Below are 18,339 nucleotides of genomic sequence, written 5' to 3' on the forward strand. Positions count from 1 at the left end.
CAGAGCAGAGTAAGAGGAATGGTTAGTTGAGAACAAGGTACTGGAGGGACTGCTTAATGGTTTGCTTAATGTCGATAAAATGGCCGGGGCGGGGGCTACCATGCTCATTCTGCAGTGGAATTTGATGCCAATGGCATATAGCAAGAGCTAGCCAAACCGTATGAGTAAATGGTGACCAAATGGAAAGGTCATGGGCAGTGACAATAGCTGGAAAACGATGCTGAGCTCTCCCAGTGGCCTTTATGGTTAAGTCAGCTCTTCCTAAATAGAACGGTTTAGATCTTCCTGTTTCAAGGAAACTAGATTAGATAACCTGTCACAGTCCCTTCTAAGTCTCCCAGTCTGCCAGAGGTTCTTAATTAGAAGATATTCTGATAATCAGTGCATCTTATTAGTTGTATTTGTGCCAGCAGTTAAGGAAAGTGATTGAACCTTTTTCATTGTCAGAATAGCAGACACTTCTAGCATTATACGTTTTTGTTTCACTGTGGCCAGAAATTACCTCACAATATTTTTGGAATGGAATTTTATGGTATGACCAAACTATAGAGTTTAGAATGTTTACCATTATACTTTGTGTCTTCCTAGATGGAAACATTGTACAGTTACCTCCTCAGTGTGTTGTCAGGGGTGGATCAGGATTTGGAGTAGGGTATCTTGTTTCTGAAAGGGTTTGGGCTTAGTCATTTAGCAGAGGCTTGTTTGGACCATTATATTTCCACAAGTAGAATGAGTTCTAAGACTGAGGAAGCAAAATTCCATTCAGATCACCTCTATACTTCTCTACTTTCATGACCTTGGTTTTGAATTTAGTTTCTGTCTCAGTTATATAATTGCTACTTTGTAGTGATCTATATCTTTGGAATTCCAGTAGAGAGAAACAAGGTTCTAGTGGGAAGGTTTCATTAAAATTTTTTTGTTTTGCTTTTTCATTTTTTTTAGATGATGCTATGAGAATGTAAGCCATTGTTAAAAGCTCCCTTTTTACTGCTGTTCGGAAAGTGAAATTTTGCAGTTAGTTGTTTGTTTTAGAGTATATCTGGCAGCTGAAGCAGAACCTACTTTGTCAGAATATGGATACACTTTACGCTATTTCTTCTAATCAGCTCCACAAATTTATTAGCTACCAGCTGTATACGGGGGATTACTCTTGGTGCTGGAGATACAGAGGTGAACAAATTGTTCTCTTGACCCTTACATTCTTTGAGGGGTAAAAAGATAAAGCAAAAATTTAAAATGTCTAATAGCTTTATAGAGAATTGATGTGATGAAATTGACATAATAGCTACCTTAGATTAGGTGTTGAGTAAGGGCTTCTCTGACAAAGTAAATTTAAGCTTGAGGTTTAAATGAAAAGGGAAAAATAAGCCAGCCCTGATCCTCAAATATCAGTGAGGAGAGCATTCCAAGCAGAAGAAATTGTGAGGGCAAAGGCCCTAAGGCAGATGGGAGCTTAGCATGCACAAGAAAGGTGGAAGGATGGGTGAACAGTGAAGTAGAAGAGAGGGTCCAAGTGGCAAGTAGGGGGAGGTCCTGTAGGGCTTTGTGGGCCAGGTTAAATGCTTGAGTTTAATTTTAATGCAGTGGAAAAATCATTGAAAGGTTCTAAGCAGGTTTTAATGATCACTCTCTTATTGTGGGAGAAGAGTAGAAATCCTGGTGGTTTGGATCAGGGTGCCAACATTGAGAAACTCTGATGTCTATAATACATTGTCTTGAAGAAGTTTGGCTGTATGGAGGAAAGCACACAAACGGGGGGAGATAAAAGGAAGGTTTGTGTTTTACTACTGAAATGGGAGATTCTGAAGGACGCCTATGTGCTTACTCTAGGGAGTTGTCCAGAAAAAGAGGGAAATCTTGGTGATGCTGGGGATCAGGAGGGGGCTTGAAGGTACAGTGCCTCTGAGATGTTAGAAGGGACAAGATCAGAACACAAATGGAGGACTTGTGTTTTGGAAGACCTTAAACATTTGAGTGAACAATTGAGGCAGGAAAAATGAGCATGTGTGCTTGGAGGATTTTGATGGGAAAAATGAAGAATCCTGCCCATTGGTCCACAATTTCTCAAAGAAAACGGGCAGGGCTTTGAAGTCAGAGTGAAAATGGAGGAGCAAAGGGAACAGAAGATTTGCAGAATAACGGTAAAATCCCTGAGTCATTAGAGAATGGGGAACAGGCCATTAGTGAAAGGAGAAAGGAAGATTACTGGTGATGCTGAACCCACAGAAGGTTACTGAGTATACTTTTAAAAGTTGGTGCATACGCTGTGTGTCTCCTGCCTGCCAGCCCAGTAGATACAAACTCCATGAAGGCAGGCCCTGGTTCTTTTGTACTAACATTCTTTCTTCCCATCTCGAGGTTTGAGACACTGCCTGCTCTGTATTGAGGTGAGCGCATGAACAAGTGAATGAATGAGTGTTTAATGGCACCTTCAAGTCCAAGTATAGCAGATGTGAATGATGGGTTTCCTCATTATAGATGGGTGTTTTGGAGGGACGAGGGCACAGGATTTGCAGAGGGTTGTTACAAAGCAATAATGGTGATGGCTCTTAAATCTTAAACTAAGCAAGGATGGGTGAAGATAGGAGGGCTGGTAGGTGGGAAGAAAAGGGAGGGTCAGTGGATTCTCATTCATAGGAGACTGTGGTGGCCAGAGGTGTCTGTGATTTTGGAGGTGAAGCTGTCTGTGAGATGACGAAGTTCGGGTATGTCCTGGCAGTGTGAATGAGATGTGATAGAGGAAGGGGACACTGAGGGGAAGCTTCAGGGACTGAGACGACAGGGGGTGAGGAGTGTGGTCTGTATGGGTGATAGGTAATATCTCTATAAATGATAGATAGAGACAGACAGACAGATTTGGGGGCCAGGTGCTGAAGTTCTAAGTGATAGAAGAACCTAGTGGTCAGATTGGCCCTATTAATGGAAAAACCCCTGTTAACAGTCTGTAATATCTAAATTCATTCACCTTCATCTGGCTCTTACCAGAATAAAAATAGTAGTGAGCTTTTCCTCCCCCTTGCCCCAGGAGGGCCTTGCCTCAGTACAAGCTTGCTTCTGTCAGATTTGTCCATTTCCTCCTTGAAGCTGGCTTTATATCAGTTTTAATTCTGCCTTTGGCGATTCGTTATTATATAATCTTCCCATTTGCTATATAAAAATTCTGCCTAACTTGCTCTTTAGATTAGTTCCTACTTAATTATAGTAGGTGACCTCTAGCTTTTGAGCTGGTTATTAATTTTGACATCTTTTTGGCATTAACTCCGTTCTTTTTTGGATTGTTACCATAATGAAAACATGTATTCTTCTTGGCTTCCTCTATCTTTAGTTAAACTGTGAGTCTTCTAAAAACAAATAAGAGTAATGTCTTAGTTCCGTTTGAAAAACTTGTTCACTGTAATTTAAGATTTGTTTCATATTTCTGGTGGTGTGAAAACCTTATTGCTAGAAGGAATGTCACATATATCACCCAGTTGTCTCATTTTAGGGATAGTAAAAACGAGGCTCAGGAAGGTGGAGATAAATCACTACTAACTAGTTGCAGAATCTGACTTCTGGTTTCCAGTTTAGTATTTCACCCCATCCCAAATGCGATTAGAATGGTCTTTTTAGTAGTAAATGTTGGAGTAACTACATTTGCTATTTCCTGCGTGATGGGGTTATGGGAAACCCAAAATCCAGTAATCAGCACAGCCTCTAATGCTCTGGACAGTTGCTAAAGGATTCAGAGACGAGGAGATAGGGGCAGATATTTTCATTCTTAGGACAAGGAAAGTGAGATGAAGTTACTTGCCCGAGCTCATGAAGCTGATAGTAACCTTGAGTGCTTACTGTGGGCCGATTGCTGGTCAGGTGCCGTATGTAGATTCATTGACTCTTCATAACAGCCCTGTGATGTGTAGATAACCAATATTTAACCTAGCTTTATGAAGAAAGAAAGAAAGAAAGGCAAAGGGATTCAGTAACTCTTGGCCGAGGTTCACAGGGTAGAACCTAAGCAGTCTGACTGGAGCCTCATCTTTTAACCACGACTTTGTTGACTCAGAGTGGCCGTGTGTTCTCTACTGCTCTGACCATGAGAATTAATACTGCCTGATTTCAGACACTGTGGTTATAAGAATATTAGGAGAGTGAAAGATAAATTGTGGAGAAAGGAAAGAGATTATAATCTTCCAAAGATGAAACTACAGGAGAGTAGATTTAAGGCTGCAGGTCTTAATCTGCTAGGTTGGTAGCAGGGTTTGGCTGTGGAAGGATAACACTTCTCCTGTTCTTAGTTATAAATGAACTTTTCTTATCCGTCCAGCCCATTCCTCAGATTCCATATTGTCAGAGAGAAAGGAAGAAACAGAAAAGAGGACCCCTTGTTGAGTTTAGATCTCCTGAACACACACAGGATCAGTCAGAAGTTCCCATGACACAGGGCATTGACAGTGAGCTCCTTGCTTGGTTCCTCACCTAAGAAGAGACCGGCCCAGGTCCATCTCTCCTGAGTCAGAAAGGCTCAGCTCTCTGAAGAGACTTCTGCCCGGGTGCAGGCTGCCACGGGCTGGGTCTGGCTGTCTGAGGTAAGATGAAACTCTCTCTGAGCGTGTGCTCGTGCGCAGAGCTGGCAGGATGGCTGTCGCTGCTGAAGCTGGCGGCATCCCCACCCCCCGGAACATCCCAACCCTGGTTGGTCACCTCCTGCATGCTAGGAACGGAGACTCAAGTTGTTACCCTTAAAAAAGGTGTAGTCTGAGACACTGCTGTAGTGTAGGGACGATAAGATTCAATCTTTAATAAATATATTTTGAACAGTTGTATCTACTTTAAAAAATAGAATTAATCAACTTGCTTTTGAATTGTCTACTTTATGTGGGCATCTATCATGAAGATGGAATATCAGAATAATTGAATATATTCACTTACTGTTTTCTCACAGGAATTCGTAAACTTTAAATTGCATCAGCCACAACTGCCTCAACCATCTGCAGTCCAAGCGCATTTTACCCCTGGGATAGAGCTACCATTTTTGCCCTTGGTGCTGCTGTTTGCCTACTTACCTTAGGGTGGATTTACCTTGTTTCATGAGTCACTTGTTTGACTTCTCATCTCACAAGATTATTCCGAAGGAAATTTCTGTATTAATAACTGGCCCTAGGTATTTCATTCTGTCCATAAATTTGATCATTAAAAATATCCTCACAAGTGAGAGGTGGTGAATTTTTCCCACTCTTATTTACATACTGACCCCAGTATCAGAAGTTACTTGAAAGTGTGTACAACTCTGTACAGATCCCCTCCTGGGATTAGACAACAGAAACAGGCTAAAATAAAAACCAGTTTTCAGCATGACTCGGTGTGATGTCATTTACTTTCTCTGCCTATTAGCCTGTGGGTCAAAAGATTTGTTATTCCAGAACAGTTGAGATTGGAGTATAACAAGCAAAAGCATGGCATATTTTTCTGTTTTAATAGTCTGTTCTTTTCCTTTTTAAGATATGTAGTTTTTTGGTTTTTTTTTTTTTTTTAACCTCAACTAAGCATGATTTGGATTCCTCCTCCAGAGTTATAAATGACCTGATTCCCTTCTGCCGAAAGACTGAGGATGAGGTGGTGAGCTGTTTCGCTAAACCTTTGTTCCTAACGTCCTCCCTTCTACAAGTGCCTAAAGTCATGCCAGAGAATAATTGTCTAAAAGATTTGAAGGCGTTCTGAATTGTATCTGGTCAAATCACTGAAATATATATATGATTAGAAAATGTCTGGTGAATAAAATCTTAAATCAAGTAGATTAAAAATGACTTGCTACTTCCACTTATCGTGTTTTCATAAAAGCAGTTTTCAAAATATATTTTCTTAAAATATCTTCAAAATAGTTCCTGGTTGAATAGAAACAAGTGTTGGGAAAATTCTCTTACTGCAGACGTATTCATTAGTGTGGTGATAGCATTGCCAAAAGGAAGGAAAACGTGCCAGGGCAAACACGCTCAGTCCTGAGAATGTTCCTTCTCTGAATTCCGAATTCCTAGCCTGTTCTTTCTCTGTCTCCTCCCCTTCTCGTCCAGAAGGGCCATTGTTGCCATCGTTATCTAAAATGTGAGTGGCTTTGCCAGCAACGCTCTCCACAGCTTGTCTGAGAGCAGATATAAAGGAGATACACTCCTTTCTGTTTATTTGCTTTGGGTGTTTTTCTAACAGTTGAAAAAGCCTGGTATAGGAAGAGATCATTGTAGTCTGGAGATTGTTTCTTGGGTAGGATCGGTCTGGCTGAATGTGTTCCTCCGAGGCAAGGTTATAAACTGTTTCTGCCTACTTTGGAGTAGTCCGTGGATTTTGTATCTCTTTATGGTATTTTAGCATGTTGTTAGCCTTGTATTACATGCTCCAGAATATTTCTGTACCTAAAAATGTGCCTTGCAGAATTAATTTCCTTTATGGACTTAACTATTGGACATTTCCTCTAAACTCCTCTGTTGCCAGAGCTCTGGCCATTGTACTGAATCCTGGATTGTTAGAGCTGATAGTCCCTTTATTAACGGAATGAAGAGTGGAGATTTTGGAGATCATACAGTCTGGCTATTTCATGGGAAGACCTAGACCCACAGAAGTGAAGCGATCTAGCCAGGGCTTGCAGTTAATAGCAGGGTTGGGACCAGAACTGAAGTCCTTGTGAATCCTTTCCTATTTCCCGTCTGAGTTTGCCCTCTGTCTCAGAGCGCAGATGATGTTTTATACTTAGCAGGGGCACTGGGGATTAGGCTCCAACCCATTTATTACTAAGAGTATGTTTACTAAGTCCTTTTTGGCACTATTATGTACTCTTGGATTCAGCCAAGCCAGAATCTTGACTTAATTGAAAACAGTGTGGAAACTCTATTGATTCCAAATGTAATCTCCAGACCTTGTACCAGGAGGGAGGCACCTTAATCTTTCAGAGACTGTTTTGGTAAACATTTAAAGCTCTTTTGACCCAAGCTGTTTTCTTAACACCTTTGGGGTTCCCTGTGCCATCAGATTGTTTAAACCTCATTTTTACTGTGGGAGAGACCGCCCACTCCATTTTGCTCGAGACCTTTGTTCTGTCCCCAGCACTAAGGTGCAGTGACCTGATTGAGCTGTTTCCTTATTCACCTGTTTTGTTTTGTTTTTTCTTAGAGATAAGGCTTTTGTTAGAAACAAAAATTTTACAGAGGGATTGTATGTATCACTGTTTTAGCTAAGTCTCTGGCTTCCCACCTCAGAATGATTTAAAATCCGTACCCTTAAAAGGGCCCACAAATGCTCATCACCTCTCTGACCTCGCTTCTTGGCTTCTCCTTACTCACTGCTTCAGCCTCACTGGTCTCTCTGCTGGTCTTCAGACACAGCAAGCAAAGTACTGATGCATTTTGCGCTTGGCTGTTTGTGTTGTATAGATGCTCTTCCCCTAGATACTAAAGGATTCCTCCCTTACCTCCTTGGAATTGACACCTCCCCGAGGCCCTCCCTGACCATCCCATTTACAACTGCAGCCCCCACCCCAGCATTCCTGTCTGGCACCTTCTAGCAGAGTACTTCTGTTCATAAAGAGCTATCCAGGGGCTTCTTAGATTGTAGCACTGGGGACCTCTGCCGTAGATGTTGCTTTCCTAGGTGTTACTCATGAACCATGTAGCAGAAGCAGGATTTAAGCATCAAGAATGAATTTTAAGTTTTTAATTGTGTCCTCAAGCCAAAGTACTTTTCACAGAATAGAATGAGTCTCTTGAATTAAACCATCTAGTGGCTAAACATCAGTGTTTCCCACTCATCCGGAAGTTTCTTGGCAGTTGTGATAGCAGTAGATTCCCGTTTGTAACTGATCTGGAGGATCACATGCCTTATAACCTGAAGATCTTTTTTGATTTTGGGGGGGGGGGGGTAATGAATTTATAATACTTAAACAAGAACGTGTTTATTATTTTATTTTATTTTTTATTATTTTATTTGATCTGAGATCAAATAAAATAGTTGATTTTCCTTAAAATGGTTCAGTATTAGATAACCTATGTATAATTGGGTCTGCTTTAGTATGTTTGCTACTGTTTATAATTTTTTTTAACTTGAAAGGGTTTTTTTTTTCCAACTATTCAAATGACACAATGTAGAAATTTTGGAAAGTCAGGAGAGTAATACTAATGCGGGAGTCTCTCAAAGTTGACTACTGTTGATACTTGGTTGTTTCCTTCTAGCTTGACATTGCTGTGATCCTACTTTGGGTATGGGATTGAGGAGCGGGGTGGTGATTCGATTTGAAAACTATAATGGAGACAGTATTCCCACCATGAAGAATTAACCACTGTTAACAGTTGTATATGTTTGCTTCTAGTGTCCTACCTATGTGCACACTTAAAAAAAAAAAAAGGAGCAAATAATATACAAGCCCATTACCTCTTTTTAAAAGAAATAGTGTTATAGATAGATTCATCTTTAATCACCATTCCCATTCTATTCCCTGTTCCCACATGATCTTGACCCTGTGTCCTCACTGAAATAGTTGATTACTTCAGTAAGTTCGTTTTATGTTGGTCCAGTACAGTTTTCTGTACTTTTGTTATCATAGAGATAGGTAGCATTGCCTTGTTTTAGTGTATCTAAATGGTATCATGCTACAAATACTATTCTACAACTTTTTTTTTTTTTCCCTCCCCTCAGCTATGGGTCTATCCAAATTGATACTTAGCTAGTTCATTACCATAGGACTCCCAGCATATGGATGTACTACAGTCTCGCCAGTCCCTTTGATAGGATTGCATTTGGTTCTTGGCCTTTAAAATAATGCTGGGACAGATACCCTCATGGTTCTTCATGCATACATTTATTAGTGTTTTTCCAAGCTCATATAGAATTGTTATCCTCTTAACATTAAGACATGAACATTTATATTGGCTTAGTTTAATCTCTTCAATAAACACGTACTTAAATCTAGACTTGGAAGCAACTTATTTCCTTAATGAAAAATTAATATGAAATAGTAATTGGATACAAGTCATTTCTTTTTACATCGGAGTAATCTAAACATTGTATGGGCTTTCGAGAGAATTAGAGAAGACAAGCTATTTCAACATGAAAGAGGAAAAAACAAAATTTAGAAGCATAGTTAGTATTGGAGTGACTAGAGCAAGGAAAGAGTGAAATACATAACCAGGATTTTGTATATCTATTTCCTGAGTCTAGAGAAATTTTTTAGATTTTTCCAAGATGACCTTTGTTGAAACTCGTCCTTGAGGATCCTTCTCCAATACCCCTTCTCAGCACTTTCCTGGTACCTTCCTCTTTCCCTCTCATGCCCTCAACTATGTCAGTTCTTTGTGCGCTCTGCCCTTACTGACTTGTTTCCCGTCTCGCCACTGCGGTGACCTCCTAGGGAAAGTGTGCTGCCTCGCTACCTTTATGCCCTGAACCAGCACAGTGCCAGACAAACAGGTGTTAACCAAGTATATTTTGAATGAAGGAAAGAGAAATGGGAGGTGGGGCGGGGGGAGGGGTGAAAGAGGGTGGGATTGGGAGGGACATAGTGACTGTCACTGTAGTAGGGAACTTCAATTTATTGAAATTGTGAAATGGCATAAAGAAGTCTCGAGATGAGGATGATAAAATGACAGCTTTGACAGTGGTCCTCTTCTTTAGCATATTGTCATTTGCATATATATAAACTGATTAAATCACTGATTCTTTTTTTTTTAAGGTAATTCTTTTTTTTTTAAGATTTTATTTATTTATTAGAGATCACAAGTAGGCAGAGAGAGAAGGAAGCAGGCTCCCCACAGAGCAGAGAGCCCGATGTGGGGCTCAATTCCAGAACCCTGGGATCATGACCTGAGCCAAAGGCAGAGGCTTTAACCCACTGACCCACCCAGGCACCCCAAATCACTGATTCTTAATTAGAGAAAAAATTAGTTTTTCCTTGGAACTTAAACATCAATATTTTGTTAAAGTCTAGTCGATAGTAGAGCATGTGACCCTTGATCTCAGGGTTGTGAGTTTGAGTACTGCATTGGGTGTGGAGATTACTTAAAAATAAAATCTTTTAAAAAAATTATAAATACATAATTTGTTAAAGTCTCTCCTTGTTTTTCTAGAATAAATCAAAAAGCTTGAATCCCTGACAGATACAGCCATCTGACAGATTTTTTTTTTTAACTCCTTGCCTCATTTCTTGGTTGCCCCAATTTTAATAAAAAAACTGGGTTTCCTGGAATGAGTAGACTGAAGGTAAAGGAAATATTTTGGTCACCGTTCTTATGAAATCCTTTGTGGATTGGAAGCGATGCTTCTTTAGTGTTTTCAACAGCTTCATTCATGTTCCGCACACAGTGTAGCCCAGCAGTATACCAGTAACTGAGCCACAGAAGGAGAAGTTCAAATGCAGAACCTCTAAATTTAGAGATTGAACAACAAAAGCTTTGGGAGGGAAGTCAGAGTAGCTTTCTTAACTTTCTGATAAAAGGAATCGGCACCAGTTACAACCCATTTAGGACTACACATTTTCTTGGCAGGTACCCTTCATAGCTCAGAAAAGTCTCTCAATGATTATTCTGTATATAAGAAGCTGCATTGCTCTCAAAGTTTGCTCATTTTTTTAATAGAACTCTGATGTGCTTTAAGTAATTGACACTGTCAGGAGAATATATCGTCTTATCAGTAACCAAGCATATAAGATTAAAAGTAATCAGTTATGGGTATCATCAACTTTTTCCAATACTGAAATTGTTTCCAGTACTGAAATACTTAAAAACGAATTGTTCTCTGGACACTTTTTTGCTGCTAATTAACATCTCTTTTTACAGGATTCATGAATAAAATTTTCCATCCCAACATTGATGAAGCGTAAGTAACTGTTTAAAAATGTTTAAATCTTAGCAGCAACTGCTCTTTTTAGCATTCATCTCTCTCTCTCCATTATTAAAAATTATCTTTTTCTCAATTATCTTTTTGGATTTTATCAGCGGAGAGGACTGTGTGGCCACTTACACTATGGAGTCCAGGGTTCTGATACTCGAAACCACCTAGTGCAGGTCCTGCTGTTGGGCTGCTTAGTTTTTACATTGTGTGTGGGTCCTTCATTCCCTGTGAGACCTAGCTAGCATTTGCCCTGCTCCACGGCTCTGTTCTCTTTGTGTGGACACAATTCACAGATCAGTTTTCTGTATACAATGTACTGTTTCCAGCCCCTAAGTGTTTCTGGGTTCTTGAGAGTAAAGCAAATGTGAATGGCTGTAGTTTCATTTAGTTAATGACTCTTACTTACCCTTTCTTTTCTTCTAATATTTTATTAGTGATGCTTTAAAATGTGCCTCCTGTTGTGTACTTCCGATGCTGTTTGCAGTACATTTTTTTGTTCCGCAGTTTTTCCTCGTCACAGCACTAAATTCTGCTGTTACACACATAACACAGGAGGTATTCTGAGCTCTGAGTGGGTCATGCACACACATCATGCCCCATTGTCCCCACACACTCTGTCCATCACCGGGGCATGATCCACAAGGATGCTTTGTTGGTCACCACAGCACAGTCAGATGCAGGAATTGAATACAGCCCAGTACTACTAAATCTACTGCCACATTCAGCCGCACGTACCTTTTTGGCACTACCCGCCCCCACCCCCCATCCCCCCCCACCCCCCCACCCCCGGTCAGTGAAGGATCATCAGCCCAGGACCATGTATTGCATTACTTGTCATGTTTCTTTAAACTACTTTAATCTGGAGTAGTTCCTCAGCTTTTTTAAAGTTGACATTTTAAAAGAATATAGATCAGTTATTTTAAAGACCGCCCCCCAGTTTGGGGTTGTGTGGGGTTTCCTCCTCATTAGAGCCAGAGGATGCATGTTAGGCCTGAAGTGCCACATCCTGGGCAGGCGCACAGGGTTGTCTGCCCCACCTTCTGCCGGGTCCTCCCTGTGAATCCTCAGCACCTGTTTAAGGTGTTGTCTGGTTTCTCCATTGTGTAGTTGCGGGTTTTCCCTTTCAGTCTGTAAGGAAACACTTAAGATTTCGTATATATTCTGCTCCTCATCATACTTTCCCTAATTGGAATTCTTTCTTTTTCTTTTTTTTTTTTTTTTGATGGTCTATTAAAGGTACTTTTCTTGATAAGTAAAATTAGTTGCCAGATACATGCGACTAGCTTTCTAATTTTTTAAAAAATGCCATTCTTTCCATCTGTTTCAGGTCAGGAACTGTGTGTCTAGATGTAATTAATCAAACTTGGACAGCTCTCTATGGTGAGTTTGGCCATGGAATATTTTTTAGAGATGTTGAGACACTGCCTAAAAAATGTTGTTTGGCTTTTCTTCTCTGGTTTAAGATGTTTTGTTGGGTATGGGAAGGGATGATGAGGGCCTGGATGGGAAACTTTTATCAGTGAAAAAAAATTTTTCTCTGAAATACGAACTTCAATTTAGCAGGGGAAGTTTAAAATAATCTTGTGGGATTCTGCACTTAAGGTGTAGTGATGTGCGAATGCAGACCTACAAATACACACATATAAACATTTGTGTGTGTGTGTGTGTGTGTGTGTGTGTTCAGAAGCACACTGTCTACCTGTTCACTTGTAATACCTTTGAATTTTGGAAAAACTCCTAGGAATGTCCCTGTGAAGTGAGATGGTGTATTAAGAGGTTTGGGAGTCTTCTGTTTTGAAGCTCAAAATCTCGTTATGAAACAAAGAATAATTTAACCTTGCCTCAGTGCTGAAATCAACATCTCTTCTTAAAATGAATCATGATACATCGCGATACAATGCTAAGTATCACAGAGAGATACAAGGAGTATCACGCCTTCTCTCCCTGAGCTTGTAACTTGGAGAGTTAAGAATGTTTTGAAATATACTTAATTAGGAATACAACAAACGGATCTGTATACCCACTCATGTCCAAGTTCTCAGGTGTCACAGACTCTGCTCTCGTGCCCCTCCCCATGAGGCTTCCCTGATGCCCCAGCTGCAGGCAATCTCTGCACACTCCTGCATTGTATATCCCTTTTTTCGTGGCCCACTTTGCTTTGTACCTGTGTGTGTTGTTCATGCCTTTTTGTGCCACTAGATGATTTCCTGCCACAGGGGTCACTGGGGCGCATGTGTGATTGGTCTGTATGTCCCGACACTTCCTTATACAACACCTTGTGCCCATGTGTGGTGAAAGAATGGGAGGTGCACATAATGAACAGCTGCTTAGAGGTCCAAGGAGATCACTGTAGGCAGGGCTTAACCAGAGGTGACTTTTCTTACCGAACAGTGGGGAGACATCTTACTCCAGCCGTAATCTGCAAGCTACCTTGCCTGACATGCCTGTACTAGGTGCATCAGACTCATGGCAGAAGGCTGGTCACTGGCAGCACGCGGTTAATCTTTTTTTTTTTTTTTTTTTTTTTTTTTGCTTTGTTTTGCTTTTTTCTCCTGTTCTCCCATTCAAAAATTATTTCCTCTGCCTGCAGTTGTCGTCCCTGGGCTGGGCTCCTTCTTTTCTCCCCTCAGACATCTCTCAGAGAAGCCTCCTTTCCTAGATACCCCATGTAAAACAGCATTTCTCCATAGCATAGCACTCTGTTTTAAAAATCTGTCTTTAAAACCAGCATTTATTGTTTATCTTGTTTTACTAGATTGTAAGCTCCACAAGAGCAGGGACTGTGTGTGTGTGTGTGTATGTGTACACACTGGTATACCAAACAGTGCATGGTGTACATAAGGGTTCAGATATTTGTTGAGCTAGTGACTGAATTAATCATGCCTCATATTGTTAAACATGAGAATTTTAGGGATATGATGGCTTATAAGGAGATGAGGCAACAAGAAAGAACATATACTCGAGGTTAGTTAAATGGGTTCCTTTTAAGATTTTTTTTTTTTTTTTTTTTTTTTTGGGTAAAAATGTCTCATGGCAGGCTGCCTGGAATAGCTGATGTAATGATGTATTTTCTTAAACTGCATTCACATTTTAGAAATGTACATAACAATACTGCGAGCTGGTTCCAATTACAGTAGAATAAATTGGACTCAACTCTTTTACTGTTGACTAGAAAAGCTTTGTGGAAGAGATCTGCTGATTCTCAAGTACTTCACATCTTAGAAACAGATTTTTTAAAATAACAGCTTATTGAATTATAACTCATACACGTGAAACTCACCCATTTAAAGCATGTAATTTGATAGCTTTTAAGCAAACTCAGTTGTATACAAATATTAGCACATTTTCATCATAGATTTTCTTCACCTTAAAAAAAAAAATCCCTTAGGGGCTCCTGGGTGGCTCAGTTGGTGAAGCAGCTCAGGTCATGATCCCGGAATTCCGGGATTGGGTCCCACATCGGGCTCCCAGCTCCATGGGGAGTCTGCTTCTCCCTCTGACCTTCTCCCCTCTTGTGCTCTCTCTCAAATAAATAAAATCTTAAAAAAAAAAAAAAAATCCCTTAGCTGTCACCCCCGAAGCCCCCAACCCTAGGCGATGACTGATCTACTTTTTGTCCTTATAGATTTGCCTATTCTGGAATTTTTAATGGTGGAATATATAATACGTGGTCTCTTGTGACTGTTTTTTTTTTGTTTGTTTTGTTTTTCAGTTCACATCATGTTTTCAAGATTGATCACATTGTAGTGTGAATCAGTACTTCATACCTTGTATGACCAGATAATACTGCATTTTACAGCTATCACATTTTTATCCATTTGTCAGATGATGGACAATTGTGCCGTTTCTACCTTCTGGCTTTTTTGAATAGTTTGTATGTGGACATAATGTTTTCATTTCTCTTGGGTGTCTGCCTAGGGGCAGAATTGTTGGGTGACATGGTAACTCTCTGGTCAGCCGTTTGAGGAATTGACAGACTATTTTCCAAAGTGGTTATACCATTTTACTTTACTTCCGTTGGCTGTATGAGATTCAGAACAGAACTTGAAAGCAGAAGCCCAACATGACTTAAGATTTCATCACATCTGTAGAATGTTAGGAAAGCTTTCCTTTGTGAAGCACTTAGTAACAAGGATTAAATCACGTTGGTCGAAGTGAACTTCTGTTTCCCTACTACATGTGTATGAGTTACCATTCAGTGTTCCATAATATGTAAACGTGGACAAGACTAAAACGTAGGTAAGTGCAGGAACCCAAGAAGGAGTATTATTAGAGTGTAGTCAGAAATACACTCATGGGCCACCTGGGTGACTCAGTCAGTTAAGCGACTAACTCTTGACCCCAGGGTCTTGAATTCAAGCCCTATATTACTCAGCATGGGAGAACTGTTCTGACACTTTGCTCAAACCCAAACTTCTACTCAAGAAAATTCATTTTTGTTCATGGAAAGTTTTAGAACAGGTAATTATAATTGATATAAAAGTACACAGAAATGGTTGGTACAGATGACCTTGAAGTTCTTTTAGACTTCCCTGATCCTGAGATGGAAACTGAATTTTTACTGCGAACTGCTAAAGCCTCTGGCATTGAAAGTTAATCTATAATTGGTGAATTTATTGGAGTCATTCAGTTTCCTGCTGTGATTCTTCAGAGAATCTTAGTTCTGAGGACAAAAAAAAAAAAAACGAATTTAATATAAAACAACTAATAGGAGAAAGTTGGCGTGTTAACACATATACTCAACTGAAAACCAAAAGGCTTAGCCTGGCAGCCGAAACTTGTTTCAACACCTCTACTATATAATATGTTAAGGAGCAGGGAATTACTTGTGAAATTTCCTGCAATTAACTTTGCCCCAAGGCATATACTCCGCAATGGAAGTACATAGTTTTCGGGTAGCAGCAATTCCCAGTTGAAACTTCAGATGTATACTTATCATAACCTGCTATTAATCAGGGTCCCTGTTTATGGCAGCTTTAGTCCTCTAGTCCCCCGACTCATTGCTTCTGTTCTCATTTTGTTTTCCTTTGCCAAGTGTCCATGTAGTTTGTTATTCAGAAGCTTAGAATTGGTATGATTGTAGTGTAATCACCCAGTAATTTTCAGTTTTATATTATTTAACCTTGCAAGAGAGCTAATTATAGTGGGTAATATGGTTAATTTTGTAAAGATGCTTGTCATCATATGAAATTATTGAATAAAAAGTTAATATTGTTACTGTTGTGACCTTAAAAGGAAAGTAGCAGATGCCACCCCAAAATTGATTTATTTTCATTTCCTGTATGATAGCATCTTTTTCTTTCTTTGTTTTCTTTTTTCTTTTCTTTCTTTTTATCGCATCCCTTCCTCCTCTTCCAGACAGCAATGATAAAAGCTCTGGAAAACTTAAAATTCATCCAAGGGGATCTGGATGTTAGTTTCAGAAACAACTGTAATTTTAAAGCTTGATGGAAGGAAAGTTCATGAAGCCGCAGGTAGCTTTTTAAGTGTCCCTACTGTTTTCCAGTTTCCCTTTTTACTTCCAAATATATTTTATCCGTAGTTGGCTTTTCTACTTACACTCCTGGAAGCTCTCATACTTCCACTGCAGTACACCTTTCATTTCTCTCCCACCCTTCTGGGCCATGCATCCTTCACCCTGTAAATTGTGTTTCTCTCCTATTTAATTTTACTCGTTTTCCAACTGACTTGGTAGATGACTTATTTTGTGGATTAAGTTGTGGACAAGTAAGGTCAAAAACAATTTTCTCATAAAATTGGGCAGTTTACAGTTTTTTTCTTTCTCACCGTTAGGGTTGCTAGCCAATGGACTGGATACTCCTCTTACTTTGCTGGTGAGAAAAATCAACATTTGGGAAATTACTTCCCCTAGAGTCATCTGGGGAGTCAGTCACAGACAAAATGAAATTGACTACAACAAAGGGAATGGTTCAGGGACTTTGAGATTAAAATTAGACGAGAAATAAAAATTTCTTTTACTAGGCATTAGAAAATTTTAAACCATAAATTTATTTAATAGTACTATACTGTGGGCCTAGTGAATTTAAGCTTTCTCACATTGGAAATATTTACTTTATTCCTCTTTTCAGTCAGGTAGCCTGTGAATCTTTCCAAACAATTAAAACTCTGGCTGAAGGTAACTGTGTCTTCATATAGTGCTTTATGTTGCACTAGGGATTGCTAACTGTGTTCCTAGCCATTTTAGTGCAGTTACACAGACAGGAGATACATGGGTTTGTCTACATGGGTGGTTGATTGGCCAACAACTACCGTCTGAGAACAGGCTAGAGAATCAGTATTGATCTGTGCGTGTTGGAATCATAAACATCATCCTGCCTTCGGAACAGCTGGATGTCCTTGTAGCTCTGCTAGACAGAGGCCAGGTGGAGCAGATTCTCCTCAGCACTATGAGGGAAATGTCAGCTGTAGGAAGTAAAGGTAACTTGCTCAGTCTGGGATTTGATGGCCTCCATAGTACTTAGCTAGCTCCGTAGTCTACCAGCTCTTAGTCTGCTTGGAGATACTCAGATGTGGTGTTTGGCCTAAGAGTTTAATTAGCTGTACGCAGAAAAACAGGGTCGTCCTAGGTTAAACAACTACATTCACGTTCACTGGTGGTCAGCATGAGGCTCACGGAGCGGTCCGGGTTTCGTGATGGTGGTGTAGATGAGCCAGGCTGTGGCCTTGAAAGACAGCCACAGCGCTGTTCTACCTTCTTGGGGGCCGTAGTTCGAGGGCTCAGTTGTGAGGGTGTGCATTTGTTTTGTTTCCATTTGTTGTGATCACTGTGTACAGGTGAAGTCTTTGCCATGTGTGGCCACTTACCTTGTAATTGCATGAAGTATCTTTTTTGATGTTAAAGACAAACTAAATTATTGTCTAGTAAGTAAAAACTTTAAGAGGAGTTTTAGTATGACTATAAGAGTACCAACTGGCTCTTCGTACATTAACTGCCCTTATTTCTGGAAAGTTAATAACAAATCCCATTACTGTGTTTCAGCTGGCAGTCTTCTGAGGTGAGCAGGGTCATACCAGGTCTGAATTAGGACGAACGGCCTTTAAAGAGCATCCAAGGGGGGCGGAGGTGTGTGAGACCAACAAGATGGCAAGGGAAATGGCTTTGGGAAACAGGAGCCTGTGTGCTTCATTCTCATCTCTGTGCAGCAGTCATTTTGCTCTGTGGACCTCCCCAGGTTACGCGCCTCAGGGGAGGGAGCTGTAGTGGATGGGAGATGATTTAAGTCTGGCGGAGTGCTTTAAAATGTTCCGTGTTCTGTAACGACAGCACCTCTGGTTGGTGGCCTGGTGATCTGGCCCTTAGCGGAACAGATCTGGTATTCCTCCAGGTTTTAGTGCCCTATGTCTTTGACCTTGCCCTTTCCAACATACAACAAAAATGCCTGTGTTTACCTTGAAATTCTTAAAAATCGTAATGCTACCCCTAGTGAGATTAAATCTTATCAATTATATTGCAAAAATTCTTTGTTTACTAAT

At 40.1% G+C, this 18,339-nt stretch overlaps 1 protein-coding gene across 3 annotated transcripts in view; it reads left to right on the plus strand.

The window, feature by feature from the left end:
- Positions 1 to 18,339, plus strand: part of LOC111151868 (ubiquitin conjugating enzyme E2 H) — a 103,251-nt gene that overhangs the window by 70,502 nt on the left and 14,410 nt on the right. For 2 of the 3 annotated variants that reach the window (XR_002640886.1, XM_022510098.1), the window contains exons 4-5: positions 10,791 to 10,830; positions 12,173 to 12,225. The exons of the other annotated variant lie outside the window; for it this stretch is intronic. Coding sequence is in view for 1 of the 2 variants with exons in the window: in XM_022510098.1 (XP_022365806.1) it covers positions 10,791 to 10,830; positions 12,173 to 12,225 (93 nt within the window). In the remaining variant the exon portion in view is untranslated. The remainder of the gene's footprint in view (positions 1 to 10,790; positions 10,831 to 12,172; positions 12,226 to 18,339) is intronic. 3 annotated transcript variants of the gene reach the window in all.

This window comes from Enhydra lutris, unplaced genomic scaffold (genome assembly GCF_002288905.1).
Source record: "Enhydra lutris kenyoni isolate GAN:26980312 unplaced genomic scaffold, ASM228890v2 scaffoldscaffold27, whole genome shotgun sequence".
Taxonomy (NCBI): Eukaryota; Metazoa; Chordata; class Mammalia; order Carnivora; family Mustelidae; genus Enhydra; species Enhydra lutris.